This window comes from Pelobates fuscus, chromosome 2, assembly GCF_036172605.1.
Source record: "Pelobates fuscus isolate aPelFus1 chromosome 2, aPelFus1.pri, whole genome shotgun sequence".
NCBI lineage: Eukaryota > Metazoa > Chordata > Amphibia > Anura > Pelobatidae > Pelobates > Pelobates fuscus.
The window spans coordinates 448,490,635-448,511,511 of NC_086318.1; the positions used below are offsets into that span (position 1 = coordinate 448,490,635).

A 20,877-nucleotide genomic window follows, 5' to 3' on the forward strand; every position below is an offset into this window, starting at 1 on the left:
TGCGATTAAACCTTTCGGGAATCGTTCTTTTAGGCATAACCGCTCAAAAAACGTGGGCGGGGTCAATGCAGCTGTTTTCACCTCCGGAGTCTGAGCGAAATCCCTCAGTTGGAGGTATCGAAAAAAATCAGACGGACGTAGGGGGGTGCGGGACTGCAATTCCTCAAATGTTACAAACGAACCGCCCTCAAAGAATTGGTAAAACCTCTGTACCCCAGTACTCTCTATCCCCTTAAAATCCCGTGCCTCCATTCCGGGGGGGAATGCCGTATTCCTCAAATAAGGAGCCAAAGGGGATATTAGGGGGGACAGGTCATACTTTGAAGCTGCTGCATCCCACAATTTTATAGAGTTATTGATAGCTGGGCACGCGATACGAGCCGGTGGTCTACGGTCCCGAGGGACCCACATGTAGAATTGCGGCAAATCAGCACCCAGAAGAGTGGATTCCAAATCGACCCATCGCCTCTCCCCCACAGGGGAGTGCCACATAGCTACCTGGGTCAGTTGGGCCGCTAGGTAATAAAAATAAAAATTTGGCAGCCCCAAACCTCCCCTCGTTTTCGCCCTATATAGAACGTTGCGCGAGATTCTATGGTTCCTATTCTGCCAGATGAATTTACCCACAGCCTTCTGAAGTGCTCCCAAGTCCGCTTTAGTCAGTCGGACCGGGAGTGCCTGAAACAGGAACAAGATTCGGGGGAGAACGTTCATCTTTACTGAGTGTATTCTGCCAATCCAAGAGATCGGCTTATCCACCCATCTCTCCATATCGTCTATCAGAGTGCGCAGCATGGGAACGTAGTTTTGTTGGAACAGTTGAGAAGGGTCCGCCGTAAGTCGGACTCCCAGGTATGTAATGAACTCTTTCGCTATACGTATTTTATATGTACGTCCTATAATGTTCAGTTCCGCATCTCCTACCCTCACCGGAAGCACGCTTGATTTGGCCATGTTTACCTTATAGCCGGCAATTCCGCTATACTCGTCCAGCAGAATAGCCAGTGCCTCCATGGATTCCAGTGGGTTAGTCAGGGTTAGCAAGATGTCATCTGCAAAACCCGACACGACGTACTCCTGCCCTCCAACCACAACCCCTTTGATATCCGCGGTCTCCCTTATAGCCTGCAGAAGGGGTTCCAGTGAGAGGGCGAACAGCAGGGGCGACAAAGGGCAGCCCTGCCTGGTTCCGTTCCCCAAACTGAAAGGCAGCAATTTGGCCCCCGCTATTCTGACCCGTGCCCGAACATCCGTGTACATGGCTTTGATCGCGGTTATAAACGTGGTCGGGAACCTGAGATGTCGAAGCACTTCGAACAGATATGGCCACTTCACCCTATCAAACGCCTTCTCGGCGTCGAGCGATAGTATCAATGTTGGAATGTCCCTAGCGGATTGCCGCCAGATGAGATCCACATTGCGCCTAGTATTTTCATATAGTTGTCTGCTCGGGATGAAGCCTACTTGATCCGGATGTATCAGGCGCGACAATAAGGGGTTCAGCCTATGGGCTAAAACTTTCGCCAACATCTTGCAATCATGATTGATCAGGGAGATAGGGCGGAAGTTTTCCGGGACCATGCCATTCTTACCTGGTTTCGGCAGAAGAACGATATCAGCCAATGACATGTCCCTATCCGGTGCGCCCCCCTCCAATAGATCGTTGAACCACCGTTCCAAATGGGGAGTCAGTTCTTCCCGAAAGATCTTATAGTAGCCCCCCTCAAAGCCATCAGGGCCCGGGGCCTTATTGCCTTTCAACGAGGAGATAGCCGCGTTTATCTCCTCAGCCGAGATCCGTGATCCCAGGGCCTCTGAGTCCGTATCCCGTAAAGTCGGGAGGGACAGACGGGACAAGAACGACCGAGTGTTAGCAATCCCCCTAGAGGGGTCGTCGCCAGCCCCCCCAGAGTGATTATATAGTTGGGAATAATAGTCCGTAAAAACTCGGGCAATTTTAGTGGGATCTGTATGGGACGTGCCCGAGGCATCCTTAATGTTCGTGATGTGCGTATTTCTCTGCCTCGGCCTGAGAGACCTTGCCAATAGCGTATCCATCTTGTTCGCTTTTTCGTAAAAGGTCCGCTTGGACCATACAATAGCCCTAGCTGTCTCGTCGAGGAGAGTTTCGCGTATGGACGCCCTTAAAGTTTTAACGGCAGCCAAGGTGTCAGGTGAAGTACTTTGTTTGTGGGCAGTTTCTGCCCTACCCAAGGCCTCTAGGAGTGAAGCCAAACGTTGAGACTTTCTCTTTTTTATTTGCGTGGCCTCCCGAATCAAAATACCCCTGATAACCGCCTTGTGCGCCGCCCACACCGTGGATGGGCGGACGCCCACTTCAGCATTTCTAGCGAAATACTCGGTTATTTCCCCCCTAATTCTCTCCACCAGGATCGGGTCCTGGAGCAGGGAAGTGTTTAATTTCCAAGACCATGGAGAGGCCGTGCACAATTTATCCAAGGTCAATGTTACCTCTGCGTGGTCCGACCAAGTTATCGATCCCACCGTAGAGCCAGAGGTCTTAGGTACCACTTGGGAGTTCACTAGGAAGAGGTCGATCCTCGAGTAGGTATCGTGGGGAGCAGAGTAAAAAGTATAGTCCCGTTCGTCAGGATGATGCGCTCTCCAAATATCCAGGAGGCCTGTGCGCTGAACAAAGTTATATAACAGCTTATCCTGTCCCCCTCTCCCATGGGATCGAGGGAGGCCCTTGCATGGGCCCCTATCCACCGCCGGACACGGAGCTGCGTTGAAGTCGCCTCCAACAATTACCATTCCATGCGGGAGAGAGTTCACCAACTGAGTTATATCATCCCAAAAATCGGTAGAGGGGACGTTCGGTGCATAGATGTTAAGCAGGTGTATCGGGTGTGAATGGACACTCCCCGTCACCAGTATAAAGCGCCCACCCGGATCTGCCTGCACTGTGCCCACTCTGATCGGGCATCGATGATGAATAAGCACCGCAACGCCATTTTTCTTGTTTAAGGCCCTGGCTTCATAGACTATCCGAAAAGTGTGGTCCTTTAAAGCTAGCTTGGCCGCAGCCGGGATATGCGTCTCCTGCAAGAAAGCTATATCGGGATCAAGGCGTTTAAGTTCCCGAAACATAAGACGGCGTTTAGTCGGAGCATTAAGGCCTTTCACGTTCAAGGATAGCAACTTTAAAGGCATTGGATCCTACAAGTTACCCAGCTAATCTCGCGAGCCATCCTGCCCCGGGGCCAGGCGGCATGGTCTGTTATGGCGTTGCGTACGAGCGACGGTCGGCTCAGGTCTAACCGACTGGAGCTGCAAAGCGCGACACAATTGGGTTCACCCGCCACCCCCACCTGAGGGGTGAGAACAAGGTAAGGGACAAGGAAGGGGAAGAAGGGGGGGAAAGGAAGAAAAGGAAGAAGTGAAAGATACAACATATAGAACAAAGGAAGCCTGGTCTTACCTATAGCCAGGCACGTCTGGGGTGTAAATTCCCTCCCCCTCGGAACCTCTAAGAGGCTCCACAGGAAAAGGAACATAGACCAACTACTTAATGCACCACAAGGGTGCCAAAACGGGCTAATTATGAGATACTAAGTACACAACCGTTAGGTGGGACACCAAGTAGTGTACCCACTCCTACTCCAGGGGGTCCATCCCCCCACCCAGAGCCGCCCCACCAACCCCCCCATGAAACTCCCTGAAAACCAGGACTGATAACCGACCCCCGGGACCCCTCCCAGCAGCCACGACCCCAGGGTTATCAACGCTATCCAATCCCAACAGGCTCCCCCTCTGATATCTGAGACCTCCAGCGAGGTGCGGCCGACTAGCGTATCGGAGGGCCCCAACCCCCTCCCGGGGTACCCGCCCCCACCACAACCCCGACAGGCTGACCCCAGAACATTTCCCGAACAATGGCACACAATATACAATAAATCTAATCAAGTATGTGATGTAATAGACCCTCCCACCCCAGCCTCCTCCCCCCTTCCCCAACCGAACAGGAATAGGCCCATGGAGGGAAAAGGGCAACAGTCTGTTAATCGTCCATATTGTGAAGCAGCATAGCATACTAGAACCATAGTTAGCATATAAATTCCGAGGCCACCATGGGAGAAGAAACCCGCCTCCCGCGATAGCCAGACTAACAAAGGGTGGGGAGGGGGGCAAAGCGGTCCAATATAACACAATATAAACATTAGACCCCGAACCGACATAAAGGCAGCACGACATAACCAGGTTGCATAAGTCAGCTCAGCCAGGTTGTAGCCCGACGGGTTGAGAATACATAGCAAGAGCAATTCCCCACCCGCCGCCCGCCGCACATAAGAAACCCAGTACATCAAAAGTTCTGCCAGAGTCCCCGAAATCGGGTGTGACGGTGGGAGGGTAGGGGCAAAAGGGGATCGCTGTCCCAAGCGTTGACGGTTTCCTCTGCCCCTCCAGAAGAACAATGAAAAAACAGGGTTTATAGGCGCTCACTATACCGTAAGATAACAATGGGGGCTGCTGTATACAATACAAGGATTCCCAAACCTTGTGTATTGGTGAAACAGAAAATATAGGATGTGCCGTATACTGCGCCCAAATATTATACGTACATACACCTCTGCGAGGAAAAGTTGGTAAAATACCTTGGAATAATAAAACAGAAAAAAATAATAGTGCAATACAGTATATAACAGTGCAAATATTTGTGCTAGGTAACTGTAGGAAAAACACTCACATACAGTAGAGCTATATAAGAGCTCTACTTTTTTCAGCGTGGACGGTATAATCCCCGTCTAAGGATGTAAGGTGGTGAAGATGGTACTGGTCCTCCAAATGCACAATGGGGATAAAAGAGAAAGAGACGCTCTGATAGTGTAGTAAGTACTATAAAATCAGGGTGATAAGATAAAGTAATGTACTTACAATTTTTAGAGCAAGACTTGCTCTAGTTATCACAGCATGGGTGGTACTATCCCCACCTAAGGATATGATGGCACCAGGTAGTTGAACAGGACATAGAGGAATAATATATAAAATAATAAAAGAATAAATGTCTAAAAGTATAAAATAGACTATTTATTATCAAATATCACATATAAAAGTATAGGTACAAATGTCCAAAGTATAAGGGGGTCCCACTTATACTTTGGACATTTGTACCTATACTTTTATATGTGATATTTGATAATAACCCAAACTACAGGAGCCCCAAAGAACCCCAGAACCTGGATCCACGGACATCCGAAAAGGAAGATCGCCCGACGAGCCAACGCCATCACTCTCCGGCCGTGAACCAGTCGCGAGGTAGAAGATTTAAGGTTCCCGCCGGGGCAGCCTGCACCGCCAGATCCTCCGGGGCCGGAATGCCCAAGTCCAGCAAGAAGGGGACCGGGTCGCCGCCATCAAGCAGAATTTTGGTACGGCCGGCCTTAAATGCCATCAATCTGAAAGGGTGGCCCCAAGCATACTTGATGTTGTGCCGCTGTAGAAGTTCCGTCACAGGGCGCCACTCGCGCCGCTTCTGCAGTGTAGCCGGGGTTAGATCCTGGTATACAGCCAGCTCAGCCCCCTCGTACACAATGTTATTGTTCCTACCGTGCTTCATGATGGCCTCCTTAGTGGGAAACGAGAGGAACTTGATTATCACGTCTCTCGGCCGCCTATCCTCCGATCGCCGGGCAAGAAGCGCCCTATGCGCACGCTCGATGTGCCAAAGATGATCCGGGATGTCGGGAAGAAGCGGCCTAAAGATATTTACCACCACTTCAGCAAGCGATCCTTCACCCTCTCGTTCCGGGAGGCCGCGGAGACGGATGTTGTTTCTCCGCGATCTGTTGCCGAGGTCATCAATAGCAGATTCGGCGTGCAGCAAACGGGTCGTCAGGAAGTTGATTTGTGCTGCAGCTTCATTGTGGGCCACAACAGTAGACTCCACTCGCTGTTCCAGAGTATCTGTCCTGACGCCCAAGGCCTGGATCTCCATCTTGACTTCGGCTGTATTCCGGGTAATCTCTGCGGCAAGGTAGGTTCTGACTTCCGCCAATTTCGCCAATATTTGGCCCGTATCAGACTCCAGGGCCATCGAGGAGACTCCGCTCCCCGGGCTGGAAGGCGAGTGAGGCGTCCCCCGGCCTTCCCGTCCGCCATCTTGTGAGGCCAAACGCATGGCGCGAGAGGCCGCGAACAGCTCCGTCACCGTCGTACCTGGCTCCGAAGGCTTTTTAGACTGTTTTCTCGGGGCCCGCTTATCCATCTCAGATAGCCCACCGATATCTGGAAATATTTCGGGAGTATCTCCGCTAATATAGGCTGTTGGCACCGTGGTTCAGCGGAGCTCTATCTGGACACGTCCAGCTCGCTCGGCTGCAAACCACGCCCCCCCCCACAACTGGCCTTTTATGCATGTCCCCATGCAAGGGGTTTCTAGAGACATATTCCAGGGGCATTCCCCACTGGACGTCAGAGGGAGACAGGGACATAAGCACACACATAATTACATTACCTCTCAGGTCCAGGACATGCATAATAAAAATACCCCAAAATACATAGTTAACAATGAGCCCTTCAAGTCCTATATCTGAGCACCCAACATATGTTGAATTCACTCAGATCCCACGAATGTAGCTGAAACGCCACCGGGGTATAGTTTAGACCGAACGCACACGAGGCGCCTGCCCAAAACAGTTCCATGAAATCAGGCCGTGCGGTCGGCCTCTCCTTGGGGAGTACCAACATACAACTTATACGGCAATTAGTCGTTCGTTTCTCCGTTCCCATAGTCCTGTTCTTACCGAACGCCGTTCATTTTGTGTGAATAGTACCGAACATCTGTGAGCATGGAAGTCTTAGCGGTGTTCGCGCCGTCGAGTGTCCGATTCTAGTTCCATACACTCGACAACCAAACACCGCTGGCTGCATTCGTATTCCAAGATGGCCGCTGCCACGTGTTTGTACATACGAACGCCGACCACGTAGAACGTAGGGGTGTTTTCAGTTTTAGAGGTGTTAGGAGAGGTCAATAAGGTTAAGAAGTGCCACACTCCGCATCTGGATGGTCGGTTGTTCGGTAGTTCTTTTGTTAATCAAACGGACAATGGCGATATAGAGCATAGCTGTATTAGATCGAATGGATAGGCGAAAGGGGTAACATAAACTTTAAAAATCCAGAGACAGAGGGTCTGTCACACACGCCATCATTAAACACACTGCACTGCGAGTTAGGCGCTGTAGCTGGCCTCCTAGCAACCCGACTGGTTGCCCCTTCTCAGCCACGTCTTTGCCTGGAAGGGAATTAGTTATAATGCAGAGGGACCCATTTCCAAATTATGACTTCCGTGGAATTTCCGAACCCCTGAACCGATCTGGGTGATTTTTGGATATGTTGGTCACCCAGATCGGGGCGATCCGGAGATATGACTTTTGTGGGGTTTCCATGCGTTTTTTTATTTTTTTATTAAGGTATTGTAAAATGTGTGTTAACTGTGCCTGGAGATAATTGAGTTTAGTACAGTTCCTGACTTAATTATCTCACAGGCACAGGCGAGGGATTATCCTGTTTGTGTGGGAGTGTCCTGGACCTGAAAGCCAATGTAATGACAGCGTGTACTTTGCCATAGTCCCCTCTCAGGTCCAGTGGGGAATGCTTTTCCTTCTGGAGAACGTTTAAATAAACACCTGAACTGTGAGCTATAATCACTCCGCCCCTAGCAGTTCGGAGGAACCGAAAGCAAACGGGTATCTGAAATACCAGCTTTCTTAACAGTCCCCGTTCGGGGGGTGGATGCATTCCCTTCGTGGACGACTTCCTGAACAGGGAGCAGACGCATTTTATACAAAAATAACGGGGAAAAACACAGAACATAATACAGCAATTCACCAACAAGCAGCGGTCCCGCCACACAGCTCCCCCTTAATCACAAGCCGGCATACAGTCTGATCCCAACGTATCGGCTTGTAGATGTCTGGGGGAGTGTGTAACGGATCGCCTGGCACCCCGACTGGGAACCTCCGTTAAAGGATGCTCCTAGCGTTTCCTAAGGACTCCAAGCACTCTGGCAGACACCACAATCACCGAACCGAAGAAGCATATGAATCCTCTCAAGCATAGGAATGCTGTAGACCGTTGAATAGGAACCATACGAATAGGCTTGCACTCCTAGCAGTCAATCTGGAACAGCATGCAATAACTCCTTCCCCTAATAATGAGACGACACTTCACTTTCAGGGTAAAACAGGAACTCTGGACTGGCACATCCAGCCTGGCTTTTATTACAACTGTACACATACAGGCCACACCCAGGGGGAGGCCTAAAATAACCAACCGGATATATGGTACAACCCACACATCCCCTCGCCTTAGCCTGAGAGATAATCCACTTATTATACAGTTTAAAACATAACTTTTACACAATATCTATAACTTCTACAATATTCGTGTCACAAACATAAAACATACATTTTCTTAATCAGCAGACTTCAATTTGTAACACTCTCAAAAATCATCCCAATCCCTCCAGTAGATCAATAGTTAGCTGGAGGTCCCTTTATGACCGATCGCAAGCACATTTTCCTGCCCAAAACAGTTCCATGGATTTGGGCTGTGCGGTCGGTCAATTACTGGTATAAAAATGGCTAAGTCCCATTCGAAGTGTGGCCGGTATTCGAAGTGTCGAAGTGGAGTTGATGTTAAGGTTCAGCGGTGTTCGAAGTTAAAATGGCCGCCGCCACGTGGTCCTTTGTCCGATGCCAGCCACTTCGACGACTTCGGTAACTTCGACAGCTTCGACAACTTCGACTGTGTCCGAAGTGCCATATACAAAAGTACCAATCTTTCCCCAAAGTATTTAAAGGGCTAGGGACAGTATTATACAATCCACATGCCCAAAAGTAGTTCTTAAAGGGTCAGTACATTATGGTAGCAGTCCATAAGCCCCCAATTCAGTCCCTTAAAGGGCAATATCTCCCAGGGACCATAATCACTGGGCAGGAGGCTAGCAACCAGGCTTCTCCAGTTCTCAGTGGCGAGGTTGGTTCCGCCACATTTCTCCCCTTTACCCACTAGACTAACAGGGTATCTGACCTCCTACCGGTCAGTGCCCTGGTTAGTCCAGCAACCCACCCACAAAACAGAAACAGCAGTACAGCCCACCCACAATAACTGGTTACTACACCTGGGTAGAGGAGAAATTGGTCCATGTCCAGGTGCCTCACCATGGCTGTGTGGGGGACTGGTAGGCTGCCTTGGTGGGTTGCTAAGTGGGCAGAGACCAGCGGTGTTACGGTTGCCTCCAGGCTGGCTGGAAGTTGGACCGTAGAAAAGGATGCTCCTAGCGCTCACCAAAGGACCATCAGCACCGTAGCCACCATAAGCACTGCGAACTCCACGAACCACCGCTGCTGGGCTGGTATCTCGCCGTCTGCTCTGCGCCCTGGACCTACGACCAGGCTCCAGGTTCCAATAGGCGAACCTCTTCCTTCTGTAGAGCGAAGCAGGATCAGGAACCAGAGCTCTTACAAGAGCTCAGTAGCTAAGGGAGTATGAAGAGCATAGCAATCCCTGTAGTGATTATAGCTGTCCCCTACAAACATGAGTCGAGGCTGCAAGTTAGAGGGTCAGAAGAGGTCTGAGATGCTGGCACACCCAGCCTGGCTTTTATTGAGGTTACATGCAAACAGGACACTCCCAGGGGGAGGCATAAAATCACCAATCACACATCTGGTGCAGCCCACACATTCCCTCCCCTCAGATAAACAGTTAAACCAATTATTACATACAATAAAAATACAGTTTTTACACACACACTGTAACTTTAAAACCATACATCCAATTTCAATAAAAGTTGCATATTCAGACTCAGCATACATCAAACATAAACCCTTCCAAAAATCAGCCAAATCCCTCCAGTGGATCAAAAGTTAGCTGGAAGTCCTTTATGACCGACCGCAAGCACAATTTCCTGCCCAAAACAGTTCCATAGATTTGGGCTGTGCGGTCGGTCAATTTCATGCCGAAAAACGACTAAGTCCCATTTCGAACGGGACTTAGTCTCTGGAGCTGCAAGTTCAGTATGGGAGAAGGTAAGGGTCAGCGGTGTTCGGCAGAATGTGTAGCCGATTTTGGTTCCACAGAATCTTTAGCATACACCGCTGACCGCATTCGAGGAAACCAAGATGGCCGCCGCCACGTGCAATTGACCGGCAGTAACCTCACAGGCTGGGAGGTAAATTGCCTGCACACTTTAGCTTCTGGGTGGTCTGCCTGTGTGGTACTTGGTTCAGTAAGCCCTATTTACTGAACCAAGTGGGAGAGAGCCAGGAACAAGTTATTTTAAAGGTCTGGGGACATAGTCTTAAAGGGGCATTGTTCAGCAAAGTCACAATATGTCCCCAGACGCTTCTTAAAGGGCCATACACACCAATAAAAGTTAATACATTTTCAGGGGCACAATCTTCCAGGGGCCATAGTCATGAGGCAGGAGGCTGGCAAATAGGCTTCTCCACAATCCAGGGAAGCAGGGCAATTTTTCATTTAAAGGGCCAGTTACAAATAGCCATTTGTAACAAGCGGTACTCTGCCCGGATGCCAGCACTACCACGGGAGTAGTCGGGTTGAAGCCTGGTTGCTGGAGACCGACTGTCTCCCCTTTAAATACACCGCTCTGCTGCTGGAGACCGACTGTCTCCCCTTTAGTTACACAGCTCTGCTGCTGGAGACAGACTGTCTCCCCTTTGGCTAAACAGCCCTGTCGTGGGGGGGCAGGACCGACCGTCCCTACCCCCTGTGCTGGAAGTGCAGAGACCACGGTCCCATCTGCACAGGTGTGGGGCTTACAGTCTCCCCCTGGTACATTAAGCTGCTGCTGGGGAGAGGTGGTAACCAGCTCCTCTCCCATTAGAACACTCTGCCGCTGGGGAATGGAGACTGGGCTCTCTATTCCCTGTACATTAATAATCTGCCGCTGGGGAGAGGTGGTAACAATCTCCTCTCCCATGCATACTTCCAGTCTCTGCGGAGGGAGACCGACTGTCTCTCCTCCCAACACAGAGTCCTGCTGTTGGGGAAAGGAGGCTGGGCTCTCTATTCCCTGCTGGATACTCTGCTGCTGGGGAATGGAGACTGGGCTCCCAATTCCCAACAAATAACACTGCCGCTGGGGAGGGAGGACGGCCCCTTCAGCTCCCTGTAACTTGGGCGCAGAGACCACGGTCCCATCTGCGCTGGTGTGGGGCTTACTGTCTCCCCTTGGTGTGCTAAGCTGCCGCTGGGGAGAGGGGGTAACAAACTCCTCTCCCTTACACACCTTCAGCCGCTGGGGAGAGGGGATAACAGGCTCCTCTCCCTGCACCGTAGACTGCCGCTGGGGAGCAGGGCTGACCCTCTGTACTCCCTGTAGGCAGGGCGCAGAGACCACGGTCCCATCTGCGCTGGTGAGGGGCTTACTGTCTCCCCTTGGTGAGCTGCGCTGCCGCTGGGGAGAGGGAATAACAAACTCCTCTCCCTTACACACCTTCAGCCGCTGGGGAGAGGGGATAACAGGCTCCTCTCCCTGCACCGTAGACTGCCGCTGGGAAGCAAGAACGGCACCTTCAGCTCCCTGTAACGCACACTGCCGCTGGGATCTGGGCCGACTGCCCAGCATCCCTGTAGGGCCGGTAGAGAGACCTCGGTCCCATCTCCACCTGCCTGCTGGGGGCCTTTCCAGTACCACTCTATGCAGTCCTCTACTTTGGGTTTCTCTGGTTTGTGTTGGAGGAGGATACCGGCTACCTCATCTCCTTGACCATTAACAGTATGAATTCGTGCTCGAGATCACGTGACCTCTGGTTCTCTTTAAGCAGTTGCTGCGCAGCTGCATCAATAATCTCCTCCGGGGGATTTGGGCCATATTTGGCTATTCTCCTCAGTACCTCAGTAGCAAAATCTACGCCTTCATATCGATAGAACATGACTGCTGGTGGGGACGCTGTTCGGAGACAAGCGTTGCCCTCAATATGCTCTCATACGATACCAATACGGGTGTCTCCAAGGTGCTGCTCCTCACACTAGGACACCATCCCACCGCTTGCCACCAATGTAACGGATCGTTTCAGCAGACAAGGGGTTAAAATCCGTTTAGGCGATATGCCCCTTTCTGAGAGACAGGCACAGCTACTGCAGAACACCAAACTCCCGAACTGGATACAAAATAGCACTCCAAACTGGAACCTCACGAATAGCTGCTAGCAGACGAACAGGAAAAGCATGCATCAGCTTACACTCCTAGCAACAGCATACAGTGAATCCCCCCAAGAACGAGACAAGGCTCCGTGTTGAGGATCAAGCAGTGGTCTGAGGTGCTGGCACACCCAGCCTGCTTTTTATTACAGTTGTTGCAAATACAGGACTGCCCACAGGGAGGGATAAAACAACCAATCACATCACAGTTACATCCCACAGATTCCCTCCCCTTATCCTGAGAGGAAACTCAATTATACATACAGTTAAACATACTTTCTACCCAACTTTCATAACTCTAAAAACCATACATCACATTCACATAAAAATACATATCCACAATCAATCCATTCAGGGGAACAACATATTAAAAAATGGCATGAATCAGACCAGGGGTTCAAAAGTTAGTAAAGTATCTTTTTAAAAAACCCTGCCAGCATGGCTTTCCGGCTCAGACCGGTTTTACAGAGGCCTCTATCCTGGAGACAATGGGGAAAGTAATCCAATTATCCAGGGATAGAGGCAGACTCGATTGAGCACATGGTTGCAAAAAGACATAAAACACTTTAAAATACATAAAGTCACCTTTTACACATAACACACAGACATTTCACATATCCCCAGATAGCTGGGATCTGAGCGCACAAAACTACTCACACAGTTCAATTGCCATGGAACTAAAGTCTTTCCCATAGTCTTTCATTATATGAATGGGCTCCATGGCATAGCTATCTGGGGTATCACCGCTCACACAGGGCAAGTACTGAATGACCCCACTGTATTTAAAGGGCCAGAATGAGTGACATGCACTCTGTTAGGGCCGAATACTGTTTTTAAAGGGCCCAATCTCCCAGGGCCATAGTCCAAAGGCAGCAGGCGGGCAGCCAGGCTTCTCCAATGCAATGTGGCGAGATTGCTCTCGTCACACTACCTCCCTCCCAAACTTGGCCGGGGTATGGGGGTGCTGTGGTGTGCTGGGGACTAGGGTAGGAGGTAAAGCCCGGGGGGTCTACTTACAGAGGTGGCTACGGAAGACAGGTGTAAGGGGACTGGCCCGGAGGCACCTTCGAGGGGCTGGGGCATAGGGATGGGTGTGGGTTCCGACCTGAACCTCAGACTGTGAGCCATGCCGGGGGTTGAGGGCCTTCTGCCAGGTCATCACAGGGTAAACTTTGGAGGGCCTGGACAGAGACATAGGTGGAGGTCGTTGCCGAGCAGCATTTCTGTGGGTAGCCAATCCATGAGGGCGACTTTGATTCTCTGAGCTCCAGTGCCCCAGTCAAGGTGAGCATGGGGAGTGGGTAGATCCTCCGTCCTTTCTTCTTCAGGGATAAGCTGGGGTCGCACCAGAGTTAGGGTGACTCCTGTGTCTCGTAGCCCCTGGACCTTGCACCCGTTCAGCCGCACTGGTTGTCTGTGGTGGTCCTGGTTATCATGGGCGGCCTGGACTGGGTTTGCCTCATGCAGGATGGTCCAGGCTTCTTCGTTGGGGCTCTGGAAGTCTGTATAATACAGAAATTCACCAACAAGCAGAGGTCCTGCCACACGCGCCTTGACAAAACACAATGCACTGTGAGTTACACACCATCAGAAAACACACTGCACTGTGACTTCTACACAGGACACACTTATACAGGACACCCTGACTCGTTACTTACATTGCGTCACAAATGATTCTGCCTCATGAGTTGTACGTCATCACAAAACATACTGCTCAAAGATTTTACCCAATCACAGCACACTCTACTTCGCAACATATACCCCATCACAGAGTGTACTACCCTGCAACATATACCCCAACACAGAGCGTACTACCCTGCAAGATATACCCCAACACAGAGCGTTCTACCCTGCAACACATACCCCAACAGAGCGTATTACCCTGCAACATATACCCCAACACAGAGCATACTACCCTGCAACATATACCCCAACACAGAGCGTTTTACCCTGCAACATATACCCCAACACAGAGCGTTCTACCCTGCAACATATACCCCAACACAGAGCGTTCTACCCTGCAACATATACCCCAACACAGAGCGTACTACCCTGCAACATATAGCCCAACACAGAGCATACTACCCTGCAACATATACCCTAACACAGAGCGTACTACCCTGCAACATATACCCCAACACAGAGCATACTACCCTGCAACATATACCCCAACACAGAGAGTACTACCCTGCAACATATACCCCAACACAGAGCATACTACCCTGCAACATATACCCCAACACAGAGCGTACTACCCTGCAACATATACCCCAACACAGAGCGTACTACCCTGCAACATATACCCCAACACAAAGTGTACTACCCTGCAACATATACCCCAACACAGAGCGTACTACCCTGCAACACATACCCCAACACAGAGCATACTACCCTGCAACATATACCCCAACACAGAGCGTACTACCCTGCAACACATACCCCAACACAGAGCATACTACCCTGCAACACATACCCCAACACAGAGCATACTACCCTGGAACATGTACCATAACAGAACATACTACCCTGAAACAAATACCCCAAAGCAGAGCACCCCGACAACTTTCTAAACGAGTTGTCGGGGTGGTCTCTGTTTGGAAGGTAAATGCATTCTCTTCGTGGACGACTTCCCGAATGGGGAGCAGACACATTTATACGAAAATAAAGGGGAAACGCATAGAATATAATACAGAAATTCACCAACAAGCAGAGGTCCTGCCACACGCGCCTTGACAAAACACACTGCACTGTGAGTTACAGAGCATACTACCCTGGTATATGGCAGTGAGTCCTATAAAGCAGTGTGGTGTGATGTGGATTAGTTATATGACAGTGAGTCCTATAAAGCAGTGTGGTATGATGTGGATTAGTTGTATGGCAGTGAGTCCTATAAAGCAGTGTGGTATGATGTGGATTAGTTATATGGCAGTGAGTCCTATAAAGCAGCACGGTATGATGTGGATTAGTTATATGGCAGTGAGTCCTATAAAGCAGTGAGGTATGATGTGGATTAGTTATATGGCAATGAGTCCTATAAAGCAGTGTGGTGTGATGTGGATTAGTTGTATGGCAGTGAGTCCTATAAAGCAGTGTGGTATGATGTGGATTAGTTATACGGCAGTGAGTCTCATAAAGCAGTGTGGTATGATGTGGATTAGTTATATGGCAATGAGTCCTATAAAGCAGTGTGGTGTGATGTGGATTAGTTGTATGGCAGTGAGTCCTATAAAGCAGTGTGGTATGATGTGGATTAGTTATATGGCAGTGAGTCTCATAAAGCAGTGTGGTATGATGTGGATTAGTTATATGGCAGTGAGTCCTATAAAGCAGCGTGGTATGATGTGGATTAGTTATATGGCAGTGAGTCCTATAAAGCAGTGTGGTATTATGTGGATTAGTTATATGGCAGTGAGTCCCATAAAGCAGTGTGGTGTGATGTGGATTAGTTGTATGGCAGTGAGTCCTATAAAGCAGTGTGGTGTGATGTGGATTAGTTGTATGGCAGTGAGTCCTATAAAGCAGTGTGGTGTGATGTGGATTAGTTATATGGCAGTGAGTCCTATAAAGCAGCACGGTATGATGTGGATTAGTTGTATGGCAGTGAGTCCTATAAAGCAGTGTGGTATGATGTGGATTAGTTGTATGGCAGTGAGTCCTATAAAGCAGTGTGGTATGATGTGGATTAGTTGTATGGCAGTGAGTCCTATAAAGCAGTGTGGTATGATGTGGATTAGTTATATGGCAGTGAGTCTCATAAAGCAGTGTGGTATGATGTGGATTAGTTATATGGCAGTGAGTCTCATAAAGCAGTGTGGTATGATGTGGATTAGTTATATGGCAGTGAGTCCTATAAAGCAGCACGGTATGATGTGGATTAGTTGTATGGCAGTGAGTCCTATAAAGCAGTGTGGTATGATGTGGATTAGTTGTATGGCAGTGAGTCCTATAAAGCAGTGTGGTATGATGTGGATTAGTTGTATGGCAGTGAGTCCTATAAAGCAGTGTGGTATGATGTGGATTAGTTATATGGCAGTGAGTCCTATAAAGCAGCATGGTGTGATGTGGATTAGTTGTATGGCAGTGAGTCCTATAAAGCAGTGTGGTATGATGTGGATTAGTTGTATGGCAGTGAGTCCTGATGTTTTACTGTGTTTATTAGTCATATGACCGTAAGACTCGATAGGACATGGTGTGAGATGGACCAGGTATCATTTAATGCTGTCTGTTATTCTCTTACTATAGGTTGAACACTATCTTGGATTCTGACCGTGTTCTTGTGATGCATGCTGGGAAGGTGGCAGAACTGGATTCTCCCACAATTCTCAGCAACATGAAGGAATCTCGTTTTTACCAACTAATACATAGCGGCCAAATCTGAATCTTTATAGAATAGGAAGAACTGCTGAAAATGGAGAACCCTTTTGAAGGGGAGTCTGGATGTTAGTGGCAGAAGCTTTCTCCATGAGCACTAGATTCATATGGACCATGTCTGATTGGGAATAACCTGTACATGAATGGGAGGAGCCTGTACATGAATGGGAGGAGCATGTCTGATTGGGAGGAGTGAATGGGAGGAGCCTGTACATGAATGGGAGGAGCCTGTACATGAATGGGAGGAGCCTGTACATGATTGGGAGAAGCATGTCTGATTGGGAGGAGCCTGTACATGATTGGGAGAAGCATGTCTGATTGGGAGGAGTGAATGGGAGGAGCCTGTACATGAATGGGAGGAGCCTGTACATGAATGGGAGGAGCCTGTACATGATTGGGAGGAGCCTGTACATGATTGGGAGGAGCCTGTACATGATTGGGAGAAGCATGTCTGATTGGGAGGAGCCTGTACATGATTGGGAGGAGCCTGTACATGAATGGGAGGAGCATGTCTGATTGGGAGGAGTGAATGGGAGGAGCCTGTACATGAATGGGAGGAGCCTGTACATGAATGGGAGGAGCATGTCTTATTGGGAGGAGTGAATGGGAGGAGCCTGTACATGAATGGGAGGAGCCTGTACATGAATGGGAGAAGCATGTCTGATTGGGAGGAGCCTGTACATGATTGGGAGAAGCATGTCTGATTGGGAGGAGCCTGTACATGATTGGGAGGAGCCTGTACATGAATGGGAGGAGCATGTCTGATTGGGAGGAGTGAATGGGAGGAGCCTGTACATGAATGGGAGGAGCATGTCTGATTGGGAGGAGTGAATGGGAGGAGCCTGTACATGAATGTGAGGAGCCTGTACATGAATGTGAGGAGCCTGTACATGATTGGGAGAAGCATGGCTGATTGGGAGGAGCCTGTACATGATTGGGAGGAGCCTGTACATGATTGGGAGAAGCATGTCTGATTGGGAGGAGCCTGTACATGATTGGGAGGAGCCTGTACATGAATGTGAGGAGCATGTCTGATTGGGAGGAGCCTGTACATGAATGGGAGGAGCATGTCTGATTGGGAGGAGCAAATGGGAGGAGCCTGTACATGATTGGGAGGAGCCTGTACATGAATGGGAGGAGCATGTCTGATTGGTAGGAGCATGTCTGATTGGGAGGAGCCTTACATGAATGGGAGGAGCCTGTACATTAATGGAAGGATCTTGGGTACAGCTTCAAGTGATTAAGCTCTGTGAGAGTATAGCTGATCCACCCAAACACTAGTCGAGACTGAGTGAAGGGTGAAAAGGAACTGGTTTATTTAGGCCATGCTGCCTCCTTACATACACGACCCCCAGCATGGGGTCTCAAAACAATACAATATAAGCCCCTCCCAGAGATCTCTGTTCCTGGGAGATAATTGAGTTAAAGACCGGTAAGCTAATTATCTCCCAAGAACAGAGAACCAAACATAAAAGTACCCCATAACATCATAAAAACATATAAAACTGTCCTGCATTCCCAAACATCCCTGATCTGAGTGCCCAAATAGCGCTCAGATTCATTCAGTGTAGGGGAAACGCCACCGTGTCAAAGTTCTGACTGGCCGCACACGTGTTCCTATGCCCAAAATAGTTCCATAGCAATGTGTGCTTTGGCTGGTCAAATTACGGGAGATCCTGCGGCTGCCATACTTGGTTCTCCGCCTGGCTCTCAGGGAGCGTTTTGTTTCACTTAGGCACCAGGCACCTTCCCTCCAAAAAGCGCTTTCCTGGCAGGTTGGAAAGTTTGCTGTTAGGCTTTTGTAACAGGGATTAGCAAAGCAACAGCCATAGATTCTTATTTGGAATGAAGTGAAGAAACCAATATTTACAGTATCATACCATATAGATGTTGGGACTGGTACGTCCAGGGTGTAAGTGGATTCATTAATGAGCTCAGCTGACGGGCACAGTACAGATTTCCAGATTTTGTTGGCCCACACAGATCCTGTTTGTTGTTGGAGAAGATGCCGAGGAGCCACATTTCACTCGCCGGACACTCCTTCACTTTCTTTCTCCATCTGCCAAATCCATTGACCTGAGAAATAACTCTTCATAGGGTGGAAATCAATAAGTAAACTTTCTTTAAATTACTTGGACTTTGTGGGTTTTCCATTCAGTAAATTAGTTTTTTTAATAAGTAAAATATATTTTTATTAAAAGATTCTGTTTTTCTCTTTCCCCTCAGCTGGCGTTAGTTGAGGTCCTGGAGATGCTGGATATTTTTTTATCATGCTTTATAAATGTTCTTTAAGAGATGTTTTTACATACTATTAATCTTATCATCATTTATAAAGCACCAACATATTCCACAGCACTGTACAACTAGGAGAAAATAGACAAAACGAAGAGGCCCCCGCCCGTGGCCTAGCATTTACAGCCCTTTTATATAAAGTACTAAGATAGATGGCTCATGAGGTTACACTCGTAATAAGCAGTATTAGCAGGAGATGTTAAATTGCTAGAAATCAGTGGCTGATAAGTACGGTACCTTGAGGCAGTAAGTGATGTGAACACAGCAGGCTTAGTAGGTGACAAACATGTTGCATTAGGTATGGTGGTGTTTGACCACCAGTTAGTAAGATTGACACTGCAGAGAGAGCAGATGAAAAATTGTAAACACAGCAGAATTAGAATGTGTTGAGGCACTAAGGTGGACATATCAATATTAGTAGACGGGCTGTAAAGGCAGTAATGTAAACACTGCAGAGTGAGAAGCGTTTCGAACAGTGGTTTGGGAAAATGAGCAAACGAGGCAGTAAGGTGGATGATGAGATAATGAGACAGTAATATGGACACTGCAGGATGAGACAGTAAGGTGGACACTGCAGGATGAGACAGTAAGGTGGACACTGCAGGATGAGACAGTAAGGTGGACACTGCATTATGATTAGATAATGAGACAGTAAGGTGGACACTGCATGATGAGACCGTAAGGTGGACACTGCATGATGAGACAGTAATATGGACACTGCAGGATGAGACAGTAAGGTGGACACTGCATGATGAGACAGTAATATGGACACTGCAGGATGAGACAGTAAGGTGGACACTGCATGATGAGACCGTAAGGTGGACACTGCATGATGAGACCGTAAGGTGGACACTGCAGGATGAGACCGTAAGGTGGACACTGCAGGATGAGACAGTAAGGTGGACACTGCAGGATGAGACAGTAAGGTGGACACTGCAGGATGAGACCGTAAGGTGGACACTGCAGGATGAGACCGTAAGGTGGACACTGCAGGATGAGACCGTAAGGTGGACACTGCATGATGAGACAGTAAGGTGGACACTGCAGGATGAGACAGTAAGGTGGACACTGCAGGATGAGACAGTAAGGTGGACACTGCAGGATGAGACAGTAAGGTGGACACTGCAGGATGAGACCGTAAGGTGGACACTGCAGGATGAGACTGTAAGGTGGACACTGCAGGATGAGACAGTAAGGTGGACACTGCATTATGATTAGATAATGAGACAGTACGGTGGACACTGCATGATGAGACCGTAAGGTGGACACTGCATGATGAGACAGTAAGGTGGACACTGCATGATGAGACCGTAAGGTGGACACTGCAGGATGAGACCGTAAGGTGGACACTGCAGGATGAGACCGTAAGGTGGACACTGCAGGATGAGACCGTAAGGTGGACACTGCAGGATGAGACAGTAAGGTGGACACTGCAGGATGAGACAGTAAGGTGGACACTGCAGGATGAGACCGTAAGGTGGACACTGCATGATGAGACCGTAAGGTGGACACTGCATGATGAGACAGTAAGGTGGACACTGCAGGATGAGACCGTAAGGTGGACACTGCAGGATGAGACCGTAAGGTGGACACTGCAGGATGAGACCGTAAGGTGGACACTGCAGGATGAGACAGTAAGGTGGACACTGCAGGATGAGACAGTAAGGTGGACACTGCAGGATGAGACCGTAAGGTGGACACTGCATGATGAGACCGTAAGGTGGACACTGCATGATGAGACCGTAAGGTGGACACTGCAGGATGAGACCGTAAGGTGGACACTGCAGGATGAGACAGTAAGGTGGACACTGCAGGATGAGACAGTAAGGTGGACACTGCAGGATGAGACAGTAAGGTGGACACTGCATGATGAGACAGTAAGGTGGACACTGCATGATGAGACAGTAAGGTGGACACTGCAGGATGAGACAGTAAGGTGGACACTGCAGGATGAGACAGTAAGGTGGACACTGCAGGATGAGACAGTAAGGTGGACACTGCAGGATGAGACCGTAAGGTGGACACTG

At 49.2% G+C, this 20,877-nt stretch overlaps 2 protein-coding genes across 2 annotated transcripts in view; one reads left to right on the forward strand and one right to left on the reverse strand.

Annotated features, from left to right (window-relative positions):
- Positions 1-16,917, forward strand: part of ABCC10 (ATP binding cassette subfamily C member 10) — a 140,611-nt gene extending 123,694 nt beyond the window's left edge. The window contains exons 23-24 of the mRNA XM_063441971.1: positions 16,430-16,714; positions 16,884-16,917. Coding sequence (XP_063298041.1) covers positions 16,430-16,565 — 136 coding nt within the window. The 3' untranslated portion in view covers positions 16,566-16,714; positions 16,884-16,917. The remainder of the gene's footprint in view (positions 1-16,429; positions 16,715-16,883) is intronic.
- The window catches only part of LRRC73 (leucine rich repeat containing 73), a 347,986-nt gene that overhangs the window by 42,083 nt on the left and 285,026 nt on the right, over positions 1-20,877 (reverse strand). The gene's annotated exons all lie outside the window — the stretch shown is intronic.